Source organism: Ceratotherium simum, chromosome 16 (genome assembly GCF_057802395.1).
Source record: "Ceratotherium simum simum isolate JZ-2026a chromosome 16, ASM5780239v1, whole genome shotgun sequence".
Lineage (NCBI taxonomy): Eukaryota > Metazoa > Chordata > Mammalia > Perissodactyla > Rhinocerotidae > Ceratotherium > Ceratotherium simum.
The window spans coordinates 61,656,986-61,683,941 of NC_141915.1; the positions used below are offsets into that span (position 1 = coordinate 61,656,986).

At 64.2% G+C, this 26,956-nt stretch overlaps 2 protein-coding genes across 4 annotated transcripts in view; both read right to left on the reverse strand.

The window, feature by feature from the left end:
* Positions 1-287: 287 nt before the first annotated feature.
* Positions 288-19,664, reverse strand: FASN (fatty acid synthase). Of its 2 annotated transcripts, XM_004432882.3 has the most exons (42): positions 19,497-19,664; positions 17,843-17,980; positions 16,769-16,921; positions 15,299-15,472; positions 14,897-15,097; positions 14,546-14,668; positions 14,350-14,465; positions 14,135-14,269; positions 12,954-13,416; positions 12,676-12,863; positions 12,310-12,499; positions 11,464-11,558; positions 11,203-11,337; positions 10,891-11,094; positions 10,575-10,690; positions 10,104-10,276; positions 9,826-10,017; positions 9,656-9,736; positions 9,370-9,540; positions 8,937-9,116; positions 8,652-8,855; positions 7,960-8,264; positions 7,162-7,554; positions 6,922-7,086; positions 6,701-6,819; positions 6,427-6,581; positions 6,066-6,269; positions 5,770-5,920; positions 5,503-5,681; positions 5,266-5,385; positions 4,966-5,088; positions 4,647-4,870; positions 4,370-4,571; positions 4,084-4,235; positions 3,861-3,952; positions 3,467-3,618; positions 3,125-3,364; positions 2,659-2,847; positions 2,144-2,374; positions 1,747-1,967; positions 1,562-1,660; positions 288-1,438 (listed from the first exon to the last, which is right to left on the reverse strand). In XM_004432882.3, the coding sequence occupies exons 2-42, from the start codon at positions 17,967-17,969 to the stop codon at positions 1,049-1,051; spliced, it is 7,527 nt and encodes a 2,508-aa protein (XP_004432939.1). In that variant the 5' UTR covers positions 17,970-17,980; positions 19,497-19,664; the 3' UTR covers positions 288-1,048. The 2 variants fall into 2 exon arrangements, with proteins under 2 accessions (XP_004432939.1, XP_014644864.2); XM_014789378.2 differs by lacking the exon at positions 19,497-19,664 and having other exon boundaries at positions 17,843-18,091.
* Positions 19,665-22,991: 3,327 nt separating this feature from the next.
* CCDC57 (coiled-coil domain containing 57) overlaps positions 22,992-26,956 on the reverse strand; it is a 141,722-nt gene continuing 137,757 nt past the window's right edge. The window contains exon 21 of one of the 2 annotated variants that reach the window (XM_087441839.1): positions 22,992-23,402. In XM_087441839.1, the coding sequence (XP_087297965.1) occupies positions 23,218-23,402 (185 nt within the window). In that variant the 3' untranslated portion in view covers positions 22,992-23,217. The remainder of the gene's footprint in view (positions 23,403-26,956) is intronic. The other variant, XM_087441838.1, reaches the window with a different exon arrangement.

Sequence of the window (26,956 nt, forward strand, 5' to 3'; positions counted from 1 at the left end):
AGCAAACCGGAGGTCTCCCTGAGAAGGAACTCTGGCAGGAAGTGCCCTAGGGAGGCCCCCACATTGTGCCAGTGGCACACCTGTCTTCTACCTGTTGTTTCTCTGGTAGAGTCCCACCTCCCTTCCAGACTGCCTGCAGCCCTCCAGGGGGTGTCCTCCCTATTTCTGGAGCCAGGTGCTGCCCCTCTCACTCCTGCATCGGTGGAATCATGGTAGAGGGCCTCAGGGAGGAGAGGAGAGTCTCCTCCATGGCTGGTCAAGGGGGAGGGAAGAGAGGATGACCAGAACAGAGCTCGCGTGTGGTTTAATTGTGGGACGGCTCCAAGAAGAGCAGCATTTTTACCAGATTGCTGTAAAAATGAAACAGGGTCCAGACAAGATTCTTTACACTGAGAGTTGACAGTAAATTTCAAAATCCGAGCAACAATTTGAATCATGTTTCTTGAAAGACAAACAGACGAACAGAAAGAGGTTGCCCATCGTGCCCTGGGGCTGCTCCGCTCCACAGGTCCCTGCATCATGGGGCCCCCAGGGCTGTGGGTTCTAGCGCCAGCCTGGCTGAGAAGGACCACTGGCACCGGCCTTCACCGGGTGGATTGAGGCCTGGCCTTTCCTCAGCAACACAATAAATAGGAGAATTCAGAGAAATGACAAACAGACCCACGTGGGAGATCCCATGTGGTACAAAAGCTCGGCCTGGCTTGGCCGACTCTTCACAGACCAGGGCAGGTCTCCGAGTCGGTGGCACGGGTCCCGGCCCCGCGCCCACGTGGAGATGCCCACGGGAGGTGGCGGGCCCAGACGTCCAGGAAGGGTGCCCATTGGAGATGGTCACATGGGAGGTGGAGACTGAGGTGCCTAGTTGGGAGGAGCCCTTGGGAGGGCGCGGTGTCAGTCCTACTTATAGGGGCCGGCCACAGACAACGGTGCAGAGTGGAGGCAGGGGTCTGGACCCAGGCAGCGGGGCAGGGCAATGTCCCACCAGCAGGACTTGCCCAGACCCGCGGGACTGGTGGGGGGCGGTGTGGGCAAGGGCAGCAGGGGCATGCTAGCCCTCCCGCACACTGACGCGCGGCTCGGCCAGGGAGCTGTGGATGATGCTGAGGATGGACTCCAGGCCGCTGCCCTCCAGCAGCGTGCCGTGGTCCCCCTCAATGACATGCACAGACACCTTGCCATCGCACACCTGGGACAGGTTGTAGTCGGCGCCCAGGCCCTCGCCTTGGGCGCCGCCTGTCTTGGTGCGCAGCAGCGTCACGTTGCCGTGGTAGGTGGCCTGTGGTGTGTACTGCTCAGCCGCACGCAGCTTGTGGTAGAAGGAGCGGGCAGCGAAGCTGAGTGCACGGCGGTCCAGGCCCGCGTGGCTCTGTGCGATCAGGTCTACGGTGGCTGCCACACGCTCCTCCAGGCCCTTGAGGGGCAGCAGCACCTGCAGCACCTGCAGGACGGGACTCTGAGCGGGTGCACCCACACTGAAGTCCCCTCCCCTCCCTGGGGTGGGTGCCCCGCACTGGGGATGTGGGGTCTGGAAGCCTTTGCTGCCAGCTCCCCAGGGACCCACCCTGCTGTGCTCTGTGTCCGTGAATTGCTGCGTGAAGAAGCACATGGCCTCGGTCTCGGCCTCCGCCTCACAGCCAGGGGTCAGCTTTGCGCGGTAGCTCTGCAAAGGGAGGAGGGGCTGCTGCAGCCACGCGGGCTGGTGGTGAGTCCCGAGACTGGAGGGGGTAGAGCTGAGGCCGCCCTCACCTGTGTGTAGGCCATCACGTAGGTGTGCGAGCCGTCAAACAGGAAGAGGCTGTTGTGCGCGGGGGCCGGACTCTGCTGCGCCTGCAGCTGCGAGCACATCTCGAAGGCGACACAGGCCCCGTAGGAGTAGCCGGCAATGCGGTAGGGCCCCTCGGGCTGCACCTGCCTGATGCACTCGATGTAGTAGGCAGCCAGGCTCTGGATGCTGTCCAGGGGCGCAGCTGTGGGGTGGCACAGGCTCAGCCTCAGACAGGCAGGAGGTGCCCCTGGGTCGGACAGGCAGCTGCCTCTGCTTCCTTGCTGGGAGGGGAGGCCCCACCCCAGCTCGTTGTGGGGAAGGGAGGCCCACCTTGGTGGGGGGTGGGGATGGGGGCAGCCCTGCAGGACTGTGACGCACCTTGAGTGCACTGCAGGCCGTAGGTGGGGATGCTGAGCTTGGCGGCCAGGCTGTGGAACACAGTGATGGAGCCCTCGATGGGGTGCACCAGGAACAGGGGCCGCTCGGAGCTCTGCACTGAGTTGAGCCGCATCAACGTCGGGCCCTCAGGGTTCACCAGGAGGGTGCTCAAGTTCAGCTGGGCCTGCTGCCTGGTGGGGCTGTCCTCTGTGGGTGTGGGGACTGCCAGCTCTGCGAGAAGGGGCAGATGCCAGGGAGGGTGGGGCTGCACAGGTTCCCTCCCCCCACACACACATGCAGACCTGACTCGGGCTGCTGGTGGCCAGGGTGGGATTTGTATGGAGGGGCACCGTGTCCCCACTGACCAATCTCAGGAAGGGGCCAGATGGACAACCCCTGACCTGGGTGGGGGCGTGGCTCCAGGGACATACACCCCAGACCCAGAGGAGGAGGAGGATGAGCTAGTGTGGCCCAGGGACCTCCTCCTTTCCCCCAGCTTCCCCACTCCCACGCACCATCAGCCACGCTGGCCTGTGAGGAAAGTTCCTGCAGCTTCCGGAGAGTCAGCTGCTGGATGTCCCGCATGGACAGCACCAGGTCATGCTCACGCTCCAGCGTCTGGCGCACCTCCACGCCCATGAGTGAGTCCAGGCCCAGGTCCATCAGCGAGCTGTCCAGGTTGACAGCGGCCAAGTCTCGGATGCCTGGGGAGAGGCGCTCGCTCAGGTGGCAATTTGGGAGGGGGAGTGGGGACGGGCCCTGGGTGGGTACAGGCACTTCATCGGCTGGGCCTCATGGGTGAGATCCTCTGTCTTCCCAAACGACCATCACCATGGTTACAGCAGGAAGCCCCCACCCAGCTCTGCACAGACCACTTGCGTCTCTCTGTGAGCAAGCAAGCATGCCCCCTTCTACAGCTAGGGAAACTGAGGCTCAGGGGAGCCAAGGATCTGCCAGTGGGGGCACGGTGTGCTCCCTCACCCAGGATGTGAGCCACGGCCTTCACCAGGTCTCGCTGGTCGTCACTTCTGGCTGTGGCCTTCTTTTCAGCCAGCACGAAGCTGCTCAAGACAGGGTGGGGCTGGTTCAGGAAGAGGTCGAGCACCTCGAGGCAGGAGGCGATGCGCTGAGGCAGTGTCCCGCCGATGACCGTGTCGTTGGTGCCCATTGCCTCCAGGATGATGCCCACATCACCAATGGCACCCCACTGCACGGCAAGGCCTGCAGGTGAGAAGGGCCCAGCGGGCAGATAAGTGGGGGCACTAGTGGAGGGCGGCAGCTGGTAGGTGCAGGCCAGACAAGGTGTTGGGGGGCAGGGCCCACCTGGGAGGCCATCGTGCCTGCGCTTCTCGCATATGCGCTCCATGGCAGAGTTGGCGAAGCCGTAGTTGGTCTGGCCGGCGTTGCCGCGCCCGCAGCTCACCGAGGAGAAGGCCACGAAATAGTCGAGCTCAGGGCACGCCTCCCGGGTCACCCTGTGGGTGCTTGAGTCACACCCAGGCCAGCTGCCCCAGCCCAACCACTGACGAGCCCCTGCCCACTCTCTGAACTTCCTCCACTTTCCTGGACGCTTGGCTCAGACCCCAGCAGAGGCCTGTGGCATGGTCCCTGAATGGTGTGGGGAGGGTCGGGGGAGGAGAGGCGGCCGCACCCTGGGACATGCTGGGTCAGGGCACGGGGGTGTGGTGGGGGGTATGGGGTGTGGCACACGCCCTACCTGTCCAGGTTGAGGGTGCCGCTGTACTTGGGCTTGTTGACGTCCTGGAAAAGCTCAGGGGTCTGGTTCTCCAGCATAGCGTCTCTCAGAACCTGGGGGAGAGGGATCCTCAGTGCTTATGCTGGCCCCAGAACTTCAGAGGGCTCAGACTGCATTGAAGGGGATGGAGGCGATGACACTTCCCCTGGGGGGCCGGCTCTGGCTCCTTCAGAGCCGCACTCACCATGGCCAGGTTGAAGACGCCTCCCACAGGCCCGAGCTGCACAGCCTCCGTGATGAGGGCCCGGGCCCCATCTAGTGAGCTGGCATTGCTGGTGGACACCAGGACCTGCACGCCCTGGTGCCTCCACTCACGGACCTGCTTGGCCTGGTAGCCTGCGGGACAAGGGACAGTGGGGCCGGACAAACTGGGTTTCTGCCTCCGAAGCCCAGGTGTCCCGAGAGCACTCGAGCACGGGGCAGACCAGACTTCATTCCCACTGCCCACTCGCGCCCTCATGCCCGCTCACCTGTACGGATCCCCGAGCGGGAGGTCAGCACCAGCTTCTGGGCCCCTCGCAGCACAAGCCACTGGGCCAGCTCAAGGCCGAAGCCACCCAGACCCCCAGTGATGACATAGCTCTTGTGGGCTGGGCAGAAGGTCTTGGACACAGCCGCCATCACGGTGGGCTTCACCCTCTGCAGCTCCGCCTCCTGCTCCTCCTCGCGCACCTGCAGCCCAAGCAGCACCCCTGCTCATGCGCCGCCCGTAGGGGCAGAGCCAGGGGCGCCCGGGTTCCCTCTCACCTGGATGACCACTTTGCCAATGTGCTTCCCTTGGGCCATGTAGCGGAAGGCGTCCTCCACTTTGGTCTTGGGGAACACAGTGCACTTGAGGGGCTGCACCACGCCATCCTGGATGCCCGCCCGCAGCAGCGCCGCCACCTCGGGCCAGTCGGAGCTAGCTGCATCAAAGAGCGCATCTAGCAGGATCCCGTGGAAAGTCACGTTCTTCAGGAAGACGGCCATGCCTAGGTGGGCAGTTGGAGGGGTCACCCCACAAAACCCACAGCCCACCCTGCAAACCTCACCCTGCCCCCCCACCCCACCCACTGCCTGGCCTCACCCAGGGGGTGGTTGTTGGAAAGATCGAATTTGCCAATTTCCAGGAAGCGGCCATGCTGGGCCAGGCACCGCACACTGGCCTGCAACTTTTCTTCTGCCAGGGAGTTCAGGACCAGGTCAACACCTTGGGTGGGGAGCAAGATGGGTCCTCACAGTCACGACCACTGTCCAGCCCACCCGACACAAGTCCAGAGGGCCAGAGGCTATCTCTGTCTGGACCAGTGTCTTCTCCAGCTCAGCCAGTAAGGATGGAGATGGGAGGAGGGTGGATGATGCGGGGGTCAGTGAGGCCAGCACTCACCCTTCCCCGCTGTGTGCCGCAGCACATGCTCCTCAAAAGACGTGTCCCGGGAGTTGGCAAAGCTGGTGTCCTTGAGCTGGGGGAACCTGGCCTGGAGGTATGCCTGCTTCTTGGCTGACCCTGGCAGGGAGAGGCACATGCTGGTGACCGGGGCTTCGGAGGCTAGAGGGTCAGCCCCAGGGGAAGCATGGGTTGGAGGGGCAGCCCCAGGCTCCAGGACAGGGTGGGTGGGCTTACCCACGGTGGTGAAGACGCTACAGCCCAGGCTGAGGGCGATGGCAATGGCGGCCTGGCCCACACCGCCTGAGCCGGAGTGGATGAGCACCGTCTCCCCAGGCTGCACGCGCCCGCGCACCACCAGCGAGTAGTAGGCAGTGGTATAGACAACAGGCACGGAAGCCGCCTCCTCCAGGGTCCTGCAGGCACAGCGCATGGAGTCAGCTCAGGCCTGATCTCCAGCCATGGCTGTGTGGGGCCCCAGGCTCATGGCCCCGACCAACTCACCAGCAAGAGGGCACGTCCCACAGGAAGTCCTGAGACAGCAGGACGGAGGTGGCCAGGCCTTCGGCGGGCACCAGCCCCATCACGCGCTTCCCACTGGCATCTCGGCCAGAGAACTCCATGCCCAGCATGCAGTCCCGGGTGGCCCACTTTCCTGGGGGCAGATGTCGGGTGAGGCCCGGGTTTCCCCATGGGGGCCCCGTGCAGCAGTGCGGGGCAAGGACCCCCTCTCTTCCCAGGTCCTGGCCCGAGGCCTTGGCTCACCTCCTCCGACCCCCCCAGCCTTGTGCCGCCTGTACCTGGGATGGCGTCAGGGGACAGCTTGCCCGTGGCCAGCATGATGTCTCGGAAGTTGAGGGAGGCGTAGTAGACGGTGCAGAGCTGGGTGCCGGGGCCGGTAGGCTGGGCATGGCGCAGCGGGGAGCAGACCCAGCGGATGGAGGAGAGGTCCCCGCGGGTGAGGACATTTACGAAGGCATGCTCTGTCTGCTCCTCTGGCTGGTCTGGGGTGACAGGAAGTGGGGCTGCCACAGGGCCACGTGCGGCCCTGTGCTGGGTGGGGCTTCCCAACCAGGGTGCCCCAGCTCCCTCCTCCTCAGTCCACCTAGCTGCAAGGTAAGGAGCCTGGTAGGGGGCAGGGCGGCATCTTGGGGGGCTCACCCTGCTCCAGTGGGAAGTGGCGGAAGGCCCCCCAGGCCCCGTCCCGGTAGATGTTCATCACCAGATCCCCCTGCAGCACCTTCTGCAGCTCCAAGGAGCTCGAGTCCAGCTTGGGGATGGGCGATGTGTTGCTGAGGTTGGACACCAGTATGCACCTGTGGGCGGTCAGACTGGTGAGTGGAAGCTGCAGGGCGGAGGAGAAGGGGAGGGAAGAGAGGGAGGAGGGCAGGTGGCAGGTGGGGAGGGGGCACGCAGCTCAGCGGGCGACCCTTACCGGATCCGGTGCCCGCCGGGCTCTTTGCGGAGACAGTTCACCATGCCCACGACGCCTGAGGTGGTGCAGCTGACGGCTGTCAGCCACACGGGCCGAGAGGAGGAGTCGGCCAGAATGTTCTGCAGGACGAGGGAAGGGTTGGCCTCTGGGAGGGTCCCCAGACCTGTGCGTGCAGTGCTGGGTCGCCAGGCCAGGACCTGGGGGGCTGGGCAGGGACTGACCTTCAGAGAGTCCACCCATTGGAAGCTGGTGTCCTCCACAGGCAGGAAGACGGGGCTGTCCTGTGGGGCTGGCCGGCGGCACAGGAAGAGGACAGAGCCATAGAAGGACTTCTTCAGAGCCACCAGGCGCAGGGACACCCCAGAAAACAGGCTCTCCCACTCGGCCTGCATGTGTAGGGGGGTGGTCAGCGCTCAGCCACCCTCCTGGCCCCTCCCCTAGGCCCTGCTTCGCCCCCACACCTGGCTCAGGAGGCTCTGCCTGCCTCTCTGCAGCTCGGTGCAGGTGAGGAAGGCGACCATCTCCCCCAGGGGGTGTCCTCTGAGCAGGGTGTGCAGCAGCAGGAAGCCGCCCTCCTTGAGGACAGCTGCCATGTTTCTGAGGGCGGTGGCCGGGTCGCCGAGGTTGGCCACGGCACAGTTGCACACCAGGAGGTCGGCGGCGCCCAGGCTGCCGGGGGCAGGGTCCATGGGGTCCCACTGGCCCCGGGCTACATTGTGCTGCTGCAGCTTGGCCTGGGCAGCCTCCAGGGCCTGAGTGTGGCGGTCAGTGGCCGTGTAGTCCAGCTGCAGCATGGGCTGGGTGGTGAGCAGTGCCGGGATGCGGGAATACAGGTGGCCATCACCAGCCAGCACCTGGGGAGACAGCTTCCTGGATCAGCTGCCACTGGGCAGGCGTCCCCACCCAAGCTGTGTGATCGTCTGCCAGAAATGACCACCCACCGACCCTGCTGATGAGACTGCCCGCCAGCATTGTTCCTGTCTGTGGTGCCCCCCACCCCCGGGGCCCACCCTCACAGTCCCCTTCCCATTCCCTCATCCTTCAGCGTTCAGGGTGCAACAGGAAAGGAGGTCCAAGATAGCCATTCCCTCATCCTTCAGCGTTCAGGGTGCAACAGGAAAGGAGGTCCAAGATAGCCTTGGTACAATCTCCAATCGGACGACCTCGCATTGGATGGGGGCCCTCACGCTCCTTGGGTTTGGGTGAGCCCAGATCTGGGTCCACACGCCCTGTGCCCGACCACCCTGCTCGGCACCCACCTCCACCACCTTCATCCTGAGGCTGGGCATGTTCTCCATGGCGGTGTCCACACAAGCCTTGAGCGCCAGGGAGTCGAGGAGCCCGCTGAGCAGGGGGTCATCACACAGCAGGGGCCTCTCCTGGGCTAGCACCTTGCTCAGTTCCAGCTGCAGATTCCCATTGAGCTGCAGCTGACAGGCAGCTGCCAACAGCCGAGGCAGGCCCTGCTGCGGGGGCTCCCGGGGGACCTGGGTCCCGTCCAGCCCAGGGACCACCATCTTCAGGCCCTGCGCAGCCCCCGTGACCTGCAGCACCTGTGCCAGCCCTGGGGCGGGAAGACATGGGCGCTAGGGAGGGGCCTCAGCTGGGCTGGTGTTCCCCAAGCCCCTACCAGCAGGTGTCTGCTTAGAGCAGGGACTTGGCTGTAACTAGGACCCACATGGCCATCCCTTTCCTCCCAGGGCCTACCCCCCGGCCCTGCCCACTACACAAATAAACAGACAGAGAGACGGAGTGGGTAGCCCAGTCCTCTAGGGCCAAAGACTGGCATCACCATCGGGACCACTGGGTGGTCGTTGAGGGGCTGCTGTGCCCCCGACCAAGGCATCAGCCCAACAGAGGGTAGGTTCCCTGCAGAGGACATCAGACAGCAGATGGAGCATAGGGCTGCAGGCTGGGCCCCTGGGATGTGGACGGTCGGCGCAGGCCTCACCCCTGCACAGCTGCAGCTCCTCCTGCAGGGCCGCGCTCCCGGCCAGGCACGCCCCCTCCACGTGCGGCGTGAAGCAGAATTTCTCCAGGATGGGCATGAGCTGCTCCTGCTGTCGCCGCGGAGCCACTGAGGTGTGGACCCGCGAGACGATGGCACCCCCGGCCAGTGTTCTGCTCAGACAGCTGTCCACCACCACGTCAGCCACTGTGGGCACAGGAACACATTCAGTGAGTGTGGGCAGCGCCTGGCGCAGGGACACAGGTGTGCGGGGCTGGGGCTGGCTACCTTGGGCCTCGCCCTGCAGTGCGTACACCTTCTGCCGGTGGGTGGCAGGGTCGATGTGGATGGCAGTGATGCGGGTGGGCAGGCGGAGGCTGCGCTGGCCTGAACCCAGGATGGACATCTGCAGCATGGTGTCCAGGAAGGTCACCCAGTTGTCCTTCCACAGCAGCTGGCCTGTGTTGCCTGCAGCGGAGGGGCCATCAGGGTGGCGGGTAGGGTCTCTCGTGCCCACGGGGCCCTCCCCTCCACACGTTGCAACCTGGGGTGCCCTTGTGCTCCCCTCACACGTACAAGTGCCCTCCTCCATCTGGGATGAGCGATGGGGCAGTCATGTGGCACCTGGATACTGCGTAGCAGGTCAGGCCTGGTCTGGCCTAGAGGAAGGCGGCCCCAAGGCTTGTCCCGAGTATAAAGTGGGGACCCCCTTGTGTCCCACCTTCGAGGTTGGCTTTGAGAATGCCTTGGAAGTGAGGGCCGTAGTCATAGCCACACAGCCGCAGCTCCTTGTACACGTCGCCCTGGGCCAGGTGGAATGTGGCTGTGGGGTCCAGGCCATCACGGTTCTTGAAGAGCTTGGGGTCGGGGTCATCCCACTGGTACACCTTCCCTGTAGGGGGTGGCAGAAGGGCCTGAGGGCGAGGAAGGGCCGAGTTGACAGCTGGGGGTCCACCCAGAGACACCCCCACCAGGGATCCTGCAGCCTGGCTGGCCCCCCCACTCACCACTCACTATCAGGTTGCCCTTCTCAGACACCTCGAAGGTACGGGAGGCCTCCAGAAGCCGCACCTCCAGTAGCACATTCCCTGCGGGCAGCAGGGACAGAGGTCAGCAGCAGAGGTCAGAGGTCACTGGTCAGCACTCCCACTGCCCCACCGCGGTCACCCTGCCTCACCCGTCTTGGGCAGGATGGTAGCCTGGTGCAGTGTCACATCCTCAAACACCACAGGCATCTGCTCCATGTTTTGGCCCAGGGCACGTGCCAGTGTCCTCCAGACCAGACACAGGTAACCGGTAGCAGGGAAGATGACGCGGCCGTCGATGCAGTGGTCCACCAGGTAGTGGTCGGGGGACTCAGGGCTGGCGTCTGCCCGGGCACAGGCCTCAGTGCCAGTGCCCAGGAGGGAGGAGCTGAGCCCCGGCCGCCCCTTCCCCCCTCTACACTCTGCTCACCAATGTTGTAGATGGTGGAGGAGGAGCAGCTGGAACCACTAGGGAAGTCATTTGCAGCGGGCACATCCCAGGTCTGGCTGTGGTCCCACTTGATGTGCGGGGAGATGAGTGGGGTCCCCCGGGGAGCCGGGAATTCCACGGGTGGGAACAGGCCATTGGGGTTGATGTCGATGCTGGGGGTAGATGGCAGGTTTGAGGGGCCCACCTGGCCTTGGGGGCCCTGGGACCACCCAGTCACACCCTAAGACCCCAAACACCAAATCAGGGTGGGGTGGGGGGGCGGGCCCCAGTGAGGGTGCTCAAGGCGGCCCAGCACCCACTGTCGCTTTCTGGGGACAATCTCAAGGCCACCCTGTGGCCCTGTTTACATGCCTCGCTGTCCCCCACTGCCAGGGAGAAGTATGCTGTGGACCTGCCCAGGGGAACCTAGAGTGCCCCCACCACAAGGCCCAGTAGGGACAGCAAACCCACCCCATCAGGTGGAGCCTGCCCACGTTGCTGAGGAAGAACTCCAGATTGTCTTTGTGGTCCTTCTTCATCAGGGGGATGATGGTACAGCTGGGCTTGAGACCTCTCTTTAGAACAGCCTGTGTGGGGCAGAGATGGGCTGGGGCCTCCCTCCGATTTGATCTGGCTGCCCCCACAAGGTCATGAAGAGCTTGGTGACCCAGATGTGCCCCCCCCGCTCAGACCCTCAGCTTCTCTGGGCCCCCATCCCTGGTGCCCCAAGACCACGACCCCTCCTGGAAACAGCCGGCCCTCCCTGCCCAGACCCCTGGCAGCGCACCTGCAGCAGGGCATGGGGGGCGATCTCCAGCACCACGGCGTGCTCAGGCACATGCCACAGCGCTTCCTGGAACAGCACGGGGCTCACCATGTTGTTGACATTGTACTCAGCTGAAGATGTGCGGGCCAGGCTGCCATGCCATTGGGCCTCGGGGACGGAGGTGCTGAGCCAGCGCGCCGAGCGGGGCCGAGGCTCCCGGATCACCTGTGCACAAGGCCGGTCAGCCGAGAGGGGACTCCCTCCAGACCCAGTCCCACAGCCTTGCCCCCAGGAGGCCCCCCTCCAGGCAGCCCTGCGGGGCAGTCAGCCCACCTTCTTGAGCGCCTGCAGTAGTGTGTGGGCGATGGACTCCATGAAGTAAGAGTGGAAGGCTATACCACCCGTCCGCACCTCCTTGGCAAACACGCCCTCCTGCTTCAGCTGCCCCACAAACTCGGACACAGCAGCCTGGGGGCAGGGGGGTTGAGGGGGCTGGAGGAGCAGTTCTGGACCATCTGCCCGGCTCCAGAGCACAAATCACCCTGAGGAACAGGGAGGGGACTTGGGGACAAGGCCTGGCCTCCCAGGGCCCACCTGAGGTCCCGAGATGGTCACCGTGTCCTCAGAGTTGTGGCAGGCAGGCACAACGCCGGGGGGGCAGCGCTGCTTACACTCCTCCCAGGACAAGCCTGTGGGCAGAGATGGCCTCAGAGGGTGGCTGCAGGGAGCAGGAGCCCCTACCCAGCCCTGCCCCACGCAAAGACGACGCTGCCGGGGCAGGTCCTAATGACGGGGTGCAGGACTAACAGCCATGGAAGGGAGCCCTCAGAAGGCACTTTCGCCCCAGCCATGGGTGACCTCAGGTCAAGATGTCATTACTGCTGTCCCACAGGTGGGGAACCGGGTCTTGGCTCAGGAACCACACCCAAGGCTCCTTACACCCGACTGGCCATGGAGGGCCTCGGCCCCACTCTCCTGCCAGGCCCTCAGTGCAGTGGCTCTCAGGTCCCTCTCCTGTCCCTAGTCCTGCCAGCCTGAGGTCCACCCCTTCCCCCGCAGCCCCGCAGTGTTGGGTGCCAATGGAGGGGAGCCAAGCCAAGTCAGCCGACACCCTGACTTCATCAAAAGTCCTGCTGATTCTTGTGAGAGGAGTTCAGCTCAGGCTCCTGTAAAGATCACGCTGGTCTTTACTGATGCCCATTGGCAGGTGTGCCGGGCACCAAGGCCACCAGGCACAGGGAGGCCAGATGAGGTGCATACGTCCGACTAGGCCATCTGGGTCACTGTCCCTCTGGGGTGAGGATAGTGGCCAGCATATCGCCCCCACACCCCTCCTCTGCCCAGCATGGACATCGGAAGCACCAGGGAAGACGCCCCCTCCCAGGGAGTCCCTCAGGCCCGTGGGTGGAGTGGGACGGGGGAGCACTAGGTGACGCCTACCCACAGCTGCCATGGCCCCTGGCGGGATATTGGCCTCCTTGATGCACTGGCCCCTCCAGTAGGCAGCGAGGACAGCCTCCTCCTGAGAGAGACAGCCATCGGCGTAGCCGCAGGCCACCTCACCCAGGGAGTGCCCGATGATACCGTCGGGCCTCAGGCCCATGGAGGTCAGCAGGTCTATGAGGGCGATCTGGGGGTACAGAGCATGCCATTCCAGTCCTGGGGACGCCAGGATAAACCACCAGCACCATGATGGCAGCCCACACCCATCTGCCCCGCCAGGCCAGGGCACGCTTCCCTCCCTGGCTCCCGTCCTGCACATTCACCCCCAAGGCCACCTGGCCCCCTGACCCCAAGGGCACCCACCTGGATGGCGGTGAGGCTCACGAAGGCGTGGACGGTGTCATCGAAGGTGTCCTCCTCTGCGCTCAGTAGCAGGTCTGACACCTGCAGTCCCAAGGGCTTCACGGCCTCGTCGGAGCGCAGGATGGAGTCGCGGAAGCTGCCCAGGCGCATGAGGCTCAACCCCATCCTGCGCCACTGCGCACCCATCCCTGTCCCAGCAAGAGGTGTCAGGGGGCGCAGACGCCCAGTCCCTGCTGCCCACTCACCCTCTGGGAGAGCCTGGAGATCAGGGGGCTCACCAGAACAGATGAACCAGAGTGGGCGTTGGCCAGCGGGCACCTGCTGCACTTCTTGGGCGCCACCCTCACCGCCCAGCACAGTGTAGCCCCGGAAGGGCATGGCGGTGGTGGGGGTGGCTGCGATGTCGTTGAGCATGGTCACGAAGGCCAGGTCCTGGCTGTGCTGGCGGCCCTGCTCCAGCAGGCCCAGCACAGCCTCGGGGGTACGCCCACTAGCCCGCAGCAGTCGGGGCAGTGCGGCATGTGGGGCGGGCGCCAGGGGTGGTCTTGAGTTTGGCTGGAGGACAACGTGCACATTGGAGCCGCCAAAGCCGAAGGAGTTGATGCCCACGTTGCCCCCACGGACGGGCAGCGGCCGGTCCACCACCTGCAGCCGCCCATCCTGCAGCGCTGGGATCTCCGGGTTCGGGCTGTGGAAGTGCAGGTTGGGGGCCCAGAGCCCGTGCTCCAGGGACAGCAGCACCTGCGGGCAGCTCGCAGTCGGTGGGGTGGCTGACCCCGTGCTCCCTGCACTGCTGGCCGGGACAGGGTACAGGTGCTTCCCCTTCCTGAGGACCATCCTGAGGCCATATTGTGAGCCCTGCCCCCTGCGATGGGCTTCCTGTCCCCCAACCTCGCCCTGCCATAGCTTGGGAGTCTGAGGACCAAGCCCCGAGTCCCTTGCCCTCTCTGGGCCTTGTGCCTTCATCTGGGGCCCCGCCACAACCCAGCCTGACTGGCTGTGGGCCTGGACACCAAGGCCCCCTCAGCCGAACCCCACCCTGGGCCCTGATCCAGAGCTGCAGACAGGTGGCTGTAGCAGCCTGAGGGACCTTAGAGCAACAGGAAGTCCCCACCACACCCAGAAGCCTGAGAGATGGTGACCTGGGTCCTCTGGGTTACCAGTGCCTGATGTCCCTACCGGCCACCCAGCCCCATCAGCTGTCAGGAGGCCATGGGATGGGTGCGTGGCCCTGCCTAGGGCTGCCCCAGCTGCTTCCACTCCCTCTGGCCGGACCCCGTGCAGAGCAGGTGCTCCGCACGTTGTCTGACCCACAGTGAATCAGGGCAAGGACATACCACATGCTTGTGCCCTGCCGTCGTGGCCAGCACCCCAAAGCCAGACAGAGGGGCCCCTCTGTCCACCTGTGGGCAGAAGCCCAGGAGCCCATGGCAGCACGGCCCCAGACCAGCCTGCCTACCTTGGCGAGTGCTGCGAGCCCTGAAGCAGGCTCCGGGTGCCCCATGTTCGATTTGGTGGACCCGATCAGCAGGGGGTCCTGGCGGGTGGCGCACAGGGCTCGGACGATGCCGTTCAGCTCCTGTGGGTCGCCCACCTGCAGGGGATGCGGGGAGGGTCAGGACTTCACCTGGGCGCCTCTCAGGTGTGGGGTTCGGGGCCTGGGTGGGGTCTCACCTTGGTGCCAGTACCATGGGCTTCGATGTACTCGAGGGACTCAGGGGCCACCCCAGCCGGCTCATACAGGGAGCGGATGAGCTGCTCCTGCGCCTCTCCGGAGGGGAAGGTCACACCTGTGGGAGGCCCAGGCCTCAGCACCCCAACCCTGACGGCCTGTAGCGGCTCTCCTGCCCCAGGACAGGCCTGCACCCACCTTGCTCCTTGCCACCGTCTGTGTTGGTGCCAGCATTCAGGATGGTGGCGTACACCCGCCGGGCCAGGGACTTCTTGGTCACTAGGATGGCCACCACGGCCTCTGAGCGGCAGTAGCCGTTCCCTGAGGACAGAGGGCATGTCAGGCCCAGCAGCTTGGCTGACCCCAAGCCCCCGGCCAGGTCTCGGGTGGCAGTGTGGGCGCCCTGGTCTGGGCTGGCCAGAGCTCGGGGGCTGGTGTCAAGTGAAGCTGGGGTGGGGGTGCTGTCCTGGGGCACCTCTGGCTGCACCCAACTCCACTTCCTCCCTGGGCTGGCCTGCCACTCCCTTTCCCCACACCCGCCGCCCTTACCAGCCTCATCGAAGGACTTGCAAGTGCCCTCGGGGCTGAGCATTCCCAGCTTCATGAACTGCACAGAGGTGTTGGGCTTTAGCAGGACATTGATGCCTCCCACGATGGCCGCGGGGCACTCCCCGCTGCGGATGGCCTGGTAGGCGTTCTGCAGGGCCAGCAGGCTGGAGGAACAGGCCGTGTCCAGAGCGACGCTGGGCCCTGCAGGCAACGGCACAATGAAGGGTGTGGGCTCCCCTGGGGACCCTGGTGGCTCTAGTGGGGTGCCCTCCACGGGGACCCCATGACGCTGGGATTTCACTCCTGGCGGCCTTCCTGGGGCAGGGGAGGCCAGAGCCTGGAACGGTCTCAGGTGTCATCAGGCCCACACACAAGACCCAGAGGAGCCGGGTGGGCACTCACCTTTAAAGTCGAAGAAGAAGGAGAGGCGGTTGGCCATCATGGCACGCTGGCAGCCCACCATACTGTAGCCCACCAGCGTCTCGGGGTCTCGGCTCAGAGCCTCTGATGCCTCTGAGCCGCTCACGCCCACCCAAACACCAGTGTGTGTCCCTCGCAGCGAGGCCGGGTTGATGCCTGTGGAAAGTAGCAGTCAGACTGGGAGCCCAGCCTGCCGTGCTGCACCCAGCCCTCCACCCAGCTCTGGGGGTGAGGCCTCCCCTCTTGGCCTCTCTGGCTTGTGTGAGAGGAGGCTCCATCTCAGTTGGACTCTGGAGGAGCCTGAGCAGGGCCAGTGCAGAGGGAGCAGAGCAGTGGAGGCGGCCAGCCCAGGCAGGGCCGAGAATGGAGAACTTGGTCACGAGGAACTGGGGGCAAGGGGGGCAGGCAGGGCACCAGGTGGGGCTCCAGGCTCTGGGTCAGGTAGCGGCCAGACCCAGCTAGTGGTGAGGACAGAGGGCAGCATTGTCCCCAGGCTACTCCTCTGGCCCCTGGTATCTCCAAAGGGTCTGGCGAGCCCTGAAAGCCAATGAGCACCCAAGCCCTAAGGGTGGCCTGCCCTGGGACGGGCCAAGATAAGGAGACTGAGAGAGACAAAGGCCGAGTGTCCAGGCTCCAAAAGGAGGGAGGGAGGGACCCTGGCCAGCCCCCGGGGAGCGGTGTCCAAGGCCTCTGGGTGGGGCCTGGGCAGTGGGAAGGCCTCTGCCTCCACCCACTGGGGCGGTCTCCAGGGTCCTCTTGCTTCCCCTCCACCCCACCCCACGGTGGAGTGTGCCCACGACCCCGTCGCTCTCAATGTCCACCCCAGGGGCTGGCTACCATCTGCTGCAGGACACCACGAGAGCTGGAAGGCCAGGATACCCTCCCTGCCGACCAAAGGTGGGAGCAGGTGGGTCCCCAGGCTCCACCTCAGGCTGGAGCCCCCACCATCCACCTGCTGAGGCACCACACCCACACAGCCAGCCTCCCCTCCTCACTGGGTGGGCCTTCCATGCCCCTGGGATGAGGGAACAAGGGACAGCCACCTTGGGGCACTCGTTGGAGGCTAGACCCAACCCAGGGAGGGGAGAGCAGAAGACAAGAGTCCTGGGGCTGAATACTGCCTTGTGCTCTGCCTGGCACCCACCCTCGCCCCAAGATCAGTCATTCAACGGGGAGTGAGACAAATGGCTGTCAGGGTGGGCCAAGGACACCTCTGTGTGCGGTTGTGAACCCATGACCCGCCCAAGGGCCCTCGCCTCCCAAGCCCCCTGAGCCTGGGGGCCGCTGGGGAGAGCCCAGGCGGTTTGCAGTTCCTCCTTAATCATCTCTGTGTCTTGGTAAATTCTAGTCTGAACACGTGTTGCTTTTAGAAGCAAAAAAAGAGAACACTGTCGTTACGCTTTTGAGAGGCGATGGGGCTCCAGGATGGCGGGGAGCCTCCCGACGACCCACCTCCATCCACGATTGCCTCGTAGGTGACCTCCAGCAGCAAGCGTAGCTGGGGGTCCATGGTGTGCGCCTGCTTAGGGTGGACCCCGAAGAAGGAGGCGTCGAACTTGGACAGGTCCTTGAGCTTGCCAGTCCGCCTGGGCAGGCCGTAGAGTCCTGCGGACACGGGCAGGTGGATGGCGCCTGCTGTGAAACGTCGCAGGCCCCAAGTGACTGCCAGCGGAGTGAGGAGTCCCTGCTGCGATGGGGAGCCATGGGCTCCCTGGGAGGGGTAGGCGGCCACCCCAAAAGCAGGGGCTAGTACTGCAAGCCTGGGGTGCCACCTAACAAATGTGTGGCTGATTGTGACGCCAGCCCCATGTCTGAGAAGGGCCCCCCTGGGCACCTGAGTGGTTGGTGGCCTCAGAACAGAGCACAGTGGGGTCAGTGCCACCTCCTCCTGCCCACCACCGTCCTGGCAGGAGACCCTCTGCCTGGACTGTCCCTGGCCTGGCTGCTGAGGTCGGGCCAGGTTCTGCCATGCTGACTCACATCATGGAGATCAGGTAGAGCTGCTCCAGGGAAGAACCTACTGGGCGTGGGGTAGTCCACCCAGCTTCCCAAGAGAGCCTGCGGTCTTATCTGACAGCTCGGGACACACGGGCCAGCAGTGGCAGGCTGGGCTCCGCAGGGAGGAGTGGGGGGTGGGAGGTTAGAGGTGCTCACCCACCTGGCCTTGCCCGGGCTTTACCCCCCACAACTCTGGGACCCCAACAGGTCACCTAGGTTGTGTGTAAAATGGGCAAAGATGGCACATGCCCAGGGCTGGCCCTCAGCCTCCCACGGACTGTAACCCAGTCCCCAGCAAACTCCCTCAGGAGTCCCAGGCTCACGCTGGCCCCTTGCCTTCTCCTGGCGCCATCTCCAGGAGGAGCCTGCAGCATGGCCTCGCCTCCAGTGGCTGGTGGCTCTGCAGGTGGGACTGGGGCTCAGGTCAGAGCCGGCCTGCCCCAGGCAGACTGGAAACTGCGTCCATAGCAGCAACAAAGAGAGGCAGGCATCCTGAGCAGCAGGGGAGCCCCAGGGCTGCCCACTCACCTGCCTTCCACCGCCTGTCGTCGTCCGTCACCATGTCCACGCCACCGATGAGATTGGCCCAGAACTCCTGCATGTTCTCTGACTCGGGCAGCTTCCCAGACATGCCCGCGATCACTACCTCCTCCATGGCTGCTCTCTCTGCAGGGAGGGAGATGTGGGGGCCAGGACACTGGTCAGTTCTGGCCTCCACTCTGCCAGTCCACAACATCACCCATGGCCTTGCTGCTCCTTTTCCCTTCCCCTTCCTGATCCCCACAGCACCCACCCTCCTCATCTGGCCCACCCAGGGACCCGTGGGTCTGAGAGCAGCAGCTCAGAAAACCATGTGATCAAGATCCAGGAAGTCAGCTTCTGGGCCCTGCACCAGCTCAAATGGATGCCCCAGGTATGTGTCTGTGTCTGTGTCTGTAGTAGTGGGAGCCGCTCCACTGTGGCCCGGTGGCCCCCCTCAGCTGTCATGGGCCTCTGCATCCTCCTGCTGCGATGCTCCCGGGAGGGGGACTCACAGTGGGAAACAGGCAGGGCCATCCTAGAGAACGCCCCAAATCCTTCCCAGGTCGGGGCCACATGGCCTGCAGTCTGTTAAGAGCTGGCCCAGGAAATCAAGCAGGCAAGCGAGAAAGGGGCCTGGGTTCAAGCGGAGGCAAGCATGAGGGTGAGAAGGAGCGCAAAGTGGGGCTCCGGTCCCCCTGAACTTGTGGACACGTGCACCTAATAACCGGTGGACCGCGGACCTAGCCCTCCCGGGTCTCTCTGAGCAAGGGCGTGAGCGAGTGGAGGGCAGCGTCTTCCTTGGGTGGCCGACTGTCCCCTCTGTGCCGTCAGGGAGGGAGCCCCACTCCCCAGCGATGAATAAAGAACCCTTTGCCGGCCCAGCGGCACCAGCGCCGGGCGGCTGCTTCCTCCAGAGAGCGCCCGCTCCGTTCTTCCCTACTTGCTATTCACGCGGAGTCCAGTGGAGCCGAGGCAGGGGGTGGAGACCCCCACAGCGCACGGTCTTGGCCCGCGCCGCCGCGGGGCTGCACCGCTCGCCTCTCAGAACTTCGGGGCTCCGGGCGGCGCCCATGTGCTGGGGAAGCCGGTCTTCACCCGGCCCCGGGCCTCTTCCGACCACCTCTCCCTTTTTCTCGGCCCTCCGGTTGGCTGAATAGACGCCCCGAGTCGGGCTGGGCCCCGGCTATCTGGCATCCGCGGTGGCGGGGTGGGGGGGGCCGGCCACATGGAGTTCTTTGTGGGCTCCGGTTGGCCGGGCGCGCACCGGGCGGCTGGGGGCTCCTACCGGCTCTCTGGGGTCCGCGGCCGACCGGCCCACCCGAGACCAAAATGGCTGTTCGCGGGGCTCCGGAGCGCCCGCCCCTCGCCATCCGCCCACCTGCCCCGCCGGTCTGGGGCGCAGCACGCGGCCTCTTCACCGCCCGGCCCCGGGCTCCCCGCGGGGGCTTGCAGAGCCAGATCAGAGGCTCAAATCCCGAGAGCCGGGCAAGCCACGCGGGGCGAGCCTCTCACCACGGGTGCGCTAGACCATACGCCTGGAGGCCGGAGGATGCGGGCCGGCGGCGCCCCCGAGCCTAGCCGCGTCGCCCCAGCCCGAGCCCAGGCCCCGACCCCCGACCCCCGACCCCCAACCCCCGGCCCCCGGCCCCGCCGCTGGCACCTGGTCTGGGCGCGGGCGGTGGGAGAGCGAGGATGCAGCGCGGCAGCGGAGAAAGGCCGGGCCGCTGCCGTCTCTCTGGCTCCCTCTAGGCCGGCGCCGACTCTATTTAACCACGGCCGCCCCGCGCGGACACGCCACATGGGCTGACAGCTTGGCTGCGCCGCCCAGGCCAATGAGCTTCGGGGCTGCGCCCAGGGACCCGGCGCGCCGCCGCCAGTGGGGTGATGCCGCGCGCCGCCGCCGAGCGCCGAGACTCTACGCGGGGGCGCGCCCAGGGGGGCCTCGGCCAGGCGGGGGGGCCCGAGACTCGAGGGTGCCGGGGCGGGGCATCACCCCTGCCCCCCGACTTCCGTTTCCCACCCCCGTGGTTCTGGACGCGGAATCGCCCGGGGCGCACGCGCACGCGCCTCCGCCCCACCCCGCCCCCAACATCGAGGCTGCGGAGGCCACGTGTGTGCGGTGCGGGGGTGAAACGGGACGGGCCGTGCTTCGGCCACTATGGGGGCACTCTGGGAGTCACACGGGGGCCACACTGGGGGGGGCCGGACCCCCGGGCGCGCGGGCCGAGAGACCCGCGTCCGGGCCGCGCGGAGCCGGGCTGGGGGCGTGGCTCGTCCCGCCGCCGCGGCCAGTCGCAGTTCGGGGGCGTGCGCGCCGGCCCAATGGCGGTGCGCGAGTGGGCGTTGCTAGGCGATAGGGTGATGGGCCGGGCTGCTGGGGCCTCCCACGCTGCGCGGGCCGCGGTGCGGCGAGCGCGGGCGTTGACCCGGCCCAGGGTGCCGTGGCCGGGGTTACTGCCGGTCACCGCGGCATGTGCCCGGCTCTCCCTGCCAGGGCGCCCAATCCTGGGGTGGCGCGAGGAGCGGCGGACGCCTCCTTGGCTCCCCCGAGCCGGCGCGGGCACGGGGCGCGGCCATCTGGCGAACGAACTCTCAGGACACCACTTAGTATGGTTGCAACAAAGAGGCCCGCGCGCAGAGGCCTTCGCGCTTGCGCACAGGGCCGCTCGCGCACATGCTCCGGCCGGCGCTCAGCCCTGCGTTTCGTCTCCCTGGTGCCCCTCCCCAGTGACTGTCCTGCTCACAGTTACCGAACCTACAAAAACGCCTTAAGTTCCAGACCAAGAAAAAACAGATGGCCCCATCTTGGGGTCACCTGCGAGTCCAAGAAGGCCGCCCTCCCACCCTGCCGGCCACACCTGTAGGGCCCAGATCACCTATGGGGCTGCGAACAGGCCCTAGTGAGGCCAGAGAAGCCCGTGGCAGTGACCGGCGGGCTTGCCCCTCGTCCCTCCTCGCTGTGCTCCAGGGCAACACCTCCCGCCTGTTTTCAGGAGCTTAGGGACTGTCTGTGGAGCGTGGCACTGGCCAGGGACGTTAAGGGACAGGACAGAACCAGACGACACGGTTCTGTGTGCCCCCAGCCCCCAGGTGTGTCCTGGTGGCAGCTCCAACTTTTCCCTTGGCTTCCTGTCACTGGGGGCTTCTAACTCACACCCAGTGGAAGGAGAGACATGAATAAGAGTGCGCGCCCTGAGGTCCTACAGCTGAATTGCTGTCCTGAGCCATCTTCCCGAGGCTCTTTCTCTTCCAATTTAAGAGCTCTTCAGATACCTGGTACCCCAGACCAGGAGTGGCTGGGCCACACTGGCAACTCTCTGTGTCTTAAACTTTCCCAGGCTCATTTCCTGCTGGTCAGCAGGGCCCTACTCACTGCAGCTTGCCAAGGGCCGAGGGGATGGGGGCTGGTCCCAGGCTGGGAGAGCTGGGATCCAGACCCCAGATTTGCACCACATGGGGAAGGGCTTCAAGACTAGACTTGCTCATGGACTCAAAGGGCTTCTCTCCTCACTTTTAGCTAAAGAAAGTCACATGGCCTTCCTTACTTCAAGGAGCACATGCCGGAAACAGTAGAGCACCAAGACCCCCACCACTCCTGGGCAAAGCTGCGTCCAGCTTGCTGCTCCCTGGCACATCAGGAGTGACCCGCCATTGCTTCTGTGACTCCCAGAAGCCTCATGCGCCCGGGATGAGCTGTTAGCCTGTGGTGAAGATGTCCGCGACGCCCGTGTGTGTTCACAAGGAGCCGAATGAAGCACATTACAGAGGCACAGGATGAGGTGGGAACCACTGCAGACCACTGGGACCTTGATCTGTGATCTGTGGGCCCTGCATCCGGCCACCGCATGGACTGCAACACACCACCACTGCTGTCTGTGGTCTCCCCTTGTGATGGTGTCCCCACACGGGTGCGAGTGCTGCCACGTGCCCTCACACCTGTGAGCCAGGCAGGGAGACCACACTGTCCACATTTTACACGGGGACAAGCTGAAGCCACAATGGCCACGTGATGAACCCAGTCACACAGCAGGGAGGGCTGGGTCCAGCCTTTCCCCTGCTGTCCCCCCATCCCCCCGGAGAAGCTGTCTGTCTGGTTCAGTGAGAGCCGGCTGCTCAGAAAAGGAGACTCTCAGAGCCCAGGCCAACCAAGGGCACGGGCCATGCACGACCTGGGGTGGGAACAGGCCGTGTCCATCCCTGAGCACTGCTGTGGGCGGGGAGTGCTTTGGCTCTGCCAACCAGGTGTAGGTGCCAGGGGAGAAAAAGGCTGAGGGCTCTGGGAAAGTGGGGGCCATGGGCCCCAGCCTCCCCCACGCTGAGCCTCCCAAGACAGGTGGTTATGCTTACGACTGCTGAGTTAGCAGCAGAGCGAATCTGCAAGTGTCGAGGACGTGCGGCTGTGATTCTTGGGACGTGTTTTTCTGGTGGGGGAGTGTGGGTGCAGTCGTGTGACACTTGGGGTGGAGGGCATTGGTTTATGTGTGTTTCTCATCCTTGCAGGTGCCTGGCCTGGGGCATCCAGGTGTCAGGAACATTACACTGCTGTCCTACGTGGGGGATGGACGAGTGACCCACTGTGTTGACCAGGGTTGGCCTCATGTGGCTGATTGACGACTGGACGTGCCACCTCCCCTCCACCAGCACCCTGACATGAGCACCCAGCATGCGTGACAGAAGAGTGACCCCAACTGGGTGTGTGGGCCGAGCTAGGGGAGGTGGCCTCTGGTCTGGCCGTGGGAGTCACCCACATCCACTGTTCTCACTACTTCTGGGAGGACCCCTTGCACGCATGGTGCTCTCTGGGGGAACACTTACTTTGCGGGTGGGCATTCTGCTCTCCACCCCTAACTGTCCTCACCAGGCTCTGGGGGAGGCCGCACTGCCCGTGACACCCGCCAGCTTGCAGGTGGCTGTGGGTGGTGACACAGGCAGGTATGGAGGTGGCCCAGCTCTCTCTCGCACACCAAGGATGCACTGATGCCTTTTCTCAAGTGGGACAGGAAAAGAGCTCCCCTGGCCAAGCACTGCACAGGAGGCACTGGCTTTAATGGGCTCAGCGGTCTGTCAGTGAGGCGCCTCAGCAGCATTGGGGAGCCTGCTCTGCAGCTCACTGCCCCACTCACACTCTTGTGCAGACACACGCACATGTGTACAAGCACATGCCCCCTCTGATGTGGAGATAAAAGCCCAGGCCCCAAGCACCAAGGAGGAGGGAGAGGAGGGAGAGGGGATGGGAAGAGCCGAAGGAGGGGAAGAGGGAGGAGAGGGGACAAGGATGGAGGAAAAGAGAAGGAGGAAGGAGGGGGAGGGGGAAGAAAGGAGGAGAGGAAGGGGGTGCGGAGAGAGAAGAGGGTGGGGAGGGGCAGGGGCAGCCGAAGAAGTCAGTCCTTGAAGTTGTAGTTACGGATCTTGGGGGGCCACTGGCAGCCTTTAGGTTTTACAGGGTGAGCCCTGGAAGGCTTGGTCTTTGCCTGGGTTTCCATCTTCATCCCTTCAATGGCAAAGGCTGCCGGCATCTTGATGGGGCTCCTGTCAGAGTGCTGGACACTCTTGGCTGCTGGAGGTACTGTGAGAAGAGAAACAAGAGAAAGGTGTGTTACCTTACGGGGAAGAAAACCAGGTGCTTAGAAAGCTGGGTTCAGGGCCGGCCTCGTGGCTTAGCGGTTAAGTGCGCGCGCTCCGCTGCTGGCAGCCCGGGTTCGGTTCCCGGGCGCGCACCGGCGCACCGCTTCTCTGGCCATGCTGAGGCCGCGTCCCACATACAGCAACTAGAGGGATGTGCAGCTATGACATACAACTATCTACTGGGGCTTTGGGGGAAAATAAATAAATAAATACATAAAATTATTAAAACAAAAAAAAAGAAAGCTGGGTTCACTGTGTGTGAGGAGTGTGCTTCTTGCCCGCAGGAATGAGAGACCTCACACCCTGGCTCCCTTTATGGGAGCCTGTGCAGGCCAGAGGTCCTCCTGCAGTGACTACTCAATGGCAGCAGCTGTGCCTTGGGGTCCTGGCCCTGGTGTCCTGGCACAGAGGTCGTTGTAGGCACGTGCTCTCCAGATGCTCTGCAGGGCCTAGGCCTGCCCCTCCACTGGGCACTCAGGACATTTGGCCCTGAAAATGCCATCTCCCATCCTGACCATTTCGTAATGGGTCCCACAGAGGGTGCTGAGGTTAATGGTTGACTCAAGGCACTTCCCAGGCACTTCCCTGGTTGTCAACCACCCTCTGCCCACTGACCATGCTCGCCAGGCACCTCTAACCGTCCAGCAGCCCCGACACACGTGGCCAGGCACAGGCCAAGGACCCGGGAGCCGCACCCCGTGTCACAGACACAGGCCGACACGCCAGGGCAGCCGTTCCAAAATATTGGCAGCGACTGTCTTTGCACTAGAGCATTGTAGGTGATTTTCTTTTTTAGAGCTTTCTCTACTTTCCAAGGTTTTGAATTAAGAATGTATTTCTTTTGTAACAAAACAAAAGAGATGTTATTAAACAGCAGTTGTAAGATGCAAGTGCAGGAGTGGCTCTCCCTCACCGGCCGGCCTGACAGGGTCTCCTGAGCCCCGGGAGGGCCCACCTGCACTGGGAGGGAGTACTGCCCAGGGCACCAGCCTCTCACACGTGTGAGACACACGTGGAGGACGCAAACACCATCTGCCCAGTGTCACTGAGCCCACCAGCCTGGGCCTGGAGGGCCCGCCCGGCACAGGGCCCCACGCGCTCAGCACAGATGGGGTGTGTTGGATGGCGGGGACTGGCCCAGGCAAGACCTGAGGATGGAGACGGGCCAGCTGGTCAGCTGCACAGCCTCCGAAGGGACAGAATGGGGCCATAGACCGGGCCTGTGCCAGGGCTGGCATGGAGCCAGAGGACTGGGAAAACTAGTGTGCTTTGGAAAGCACGCACCCATGGTGCATGCCATGGGCTTGCCGGCGTCCTCCTGTCCTAGGCAGTGTCTCCAGCGCCCTGGGCTGCAGGTCCCTGGCCTTCAGCTTGGGCCCCTTCTCTCACTGTACGGTTTTTCTGTCCTGCTGGCATCTCAAGGCACCTGGAACCATTGCTCTTTTCCCTGCCGCCTCCCTGGGGTCATATACCCATTGGCCTCCCTCCTGCTGCCCTCCGACCCAATCCTGGGGCCAGGCCCTGCTCTCCCCCTGCCGCCTGGCTTCTGAGCTCGGATCCTCAAGGGGCGAGGATGTGGGGCCCTGGACGCTTCATGCTCCTCTCTGCTCCCTGTGGCCACGGCTGCTTCTCCCTCATCAGGAAAATGCCTGCATCTTCACTTCTCCATCCCCAGACCAATCCCTCCTCACACAGTCTCACAGCCCACGTCTTTTCAGAACTAAACGTGCAGGCCCTGACCTCTGGGCAGCTCCATCCTGCTCACTTGGTTTGCTTTTGGAGGGCAATGGCCACTGGGAAGGGGCAGGATCAGGACTCTGACCACTGTGATACTGAGGGGTCCCTCTCCACAGCACAGGGGCCTAGCTCTCCCAGGGAATCCATGGGTGTGACCTGAGCTGCTGCCTGGGGGGTTACCAGAGAAAGTGAGGCTTAGGGAGAAGGGCCAGCCAGCCCAGGCCCCAAGACCCTCTGCTTGGGAGACCCAAGCTCCCTGTGACGCTGGCCGCACACCAGGCAGGTGGTTCCCACTGTACACGGGGAGCACAGGCCCAGGGAAGACCTGTCCACCTGCCTGGAGCCAGACTTTCTGAGCCAAGGGAGAGAAGAGGCTGGGAAGACAGGACAGTTGGCCTCCTGGTCTCAGGTTTCTGTCCCTCTCCCCCCAGACCCTTCCTGAGGAGGTGGCTGGTTTTTCCAGGGCAGACCTCCAGGGCAGGGGCAGTCCTGGCTTAGGCACGAAGCTGGATGTATCAGGCCTGTCTGCCCCTAGGACACTCCCCATGACCAAGATGTGGTTGGTCTCCTGCCTGACTGACCCGAGCTGGGCCCTCGCTCAGACCAGTGATGGGTTTGCAGAAGCGCAGCCCCCACCCGCGCTCTGCTCTTCTCTTTCTGCCCAGCAGGGGATTCTCTCTCTGCACTGGGTTCTGAATTGGCTTCAGGGAAATGATTTGGGCACAGGACTTCCTCCCACATGCTGCTGGTCCAGCTCTGACTCTCAGGAAGGTTCAGCGAGACGCCTAAGGCCTCCCAGCTATGGACCTGGGAGTAGGATTGGAGCCCTTCCAGCTCCTCCCTCCCAGGCATAGCTTCCTCCGGGGTCTGATAGTGCCCAGGGGGTGTGGCCCTGCACTTCCCATGGGTGGGTGGTCTTCCCTGTCACCTTCTGGGTGGCTGTAATGACCTTTGAGCCTGGGAGGGTCTTGTGGACTAGCGTCCGAGGTAGACATGGGCCAGTCTCCTGTCTCTGTCTCGGGGGCTCCCAGAGCTCTTTGACTGCACAGGGGCAGTGCTGGTCCCAGCTCTCTGGCGGCTCGGAGCCGCTGCCCAGCTCCCATCCAAGTTGGCCTGCAGGCTGCCTGGCTCTGGGGAGCAGGCAGGCTGCACCTGGTTATCAGGGTGACCCTAAGCACACGCTGCCTGGGCCTCTGAGGGCTGTCGGAAGGGCTGGGGACATGGGTGTACTCCTGAGAAAGGGGCCACCGAGCCCATGCTTGCTCTGGCTCTCCAGAGCCTTCCCTGGGGCTGAGAAGGGGGGCAGCTCAGGACTCAAGTTCCAGTGGTGGCCTTCAGCACAGGGGCAAGGCCTCCTCAGGCTCACTGCGGCCTCAACTGGTCCAGCCAGTCCTTGTGTCTCCCCTCTCCTTCCACCTCCCCTCTGGTAACTACCCATGGGTGCTGACAGCCCCTTGTTTCTGCTGAGACCTTTCTCCTGCTTCCACGGAAGCCCCTCATGCCCCATGCCTCATTCGTCAAATGGGACAAATTACACCCCCAGGTCTCCAGGCCTATCATTTTAAACCCCCTTTTTGATTAGTGGTTACAAATGAGATTATGTTACACTCTCCTACCCCCCAAAACCTTCCAAGGCTTCCCGCCACTGTTGGGAGAGAACCCCAAGCCTTCGGCACGTGGTGGACGTGGACAGTGGACGTGACCTCCCTCTCCTAGTCCCGGCCCTGAGTCTCCAGAAGCTGCAAGCTACTCTCCAGG

What these genes read in the sequence shown, in the direction of transcription:
- FASN (XM_014789378.2), bottom strand. Translation starts at nt 18,050, where the DNA reads ATGTTGTGGACTGGCAGAGTGGAGGCCAGAACTGACCAGTGTCCTGGC. An exon ending in TACTGCAGGCGCTCAAGAAG is followed by an intron (nt 11,095 to 11,202) that starts GTGGGCTGACTG and finishes CCTTGTGCACAG; the next exon opens with GTGATCCGGGAGCCTCGGCC. An exon ending in GGAGCTGCAGCTGTGCAGGG is followed by an intron (nt 8,265 to 8,651) that starts GTGAGGCCTGCG and finishes TTCCCGCCCCAG; the next exon opens with GGCTGGCACAGGTGCTGCAG.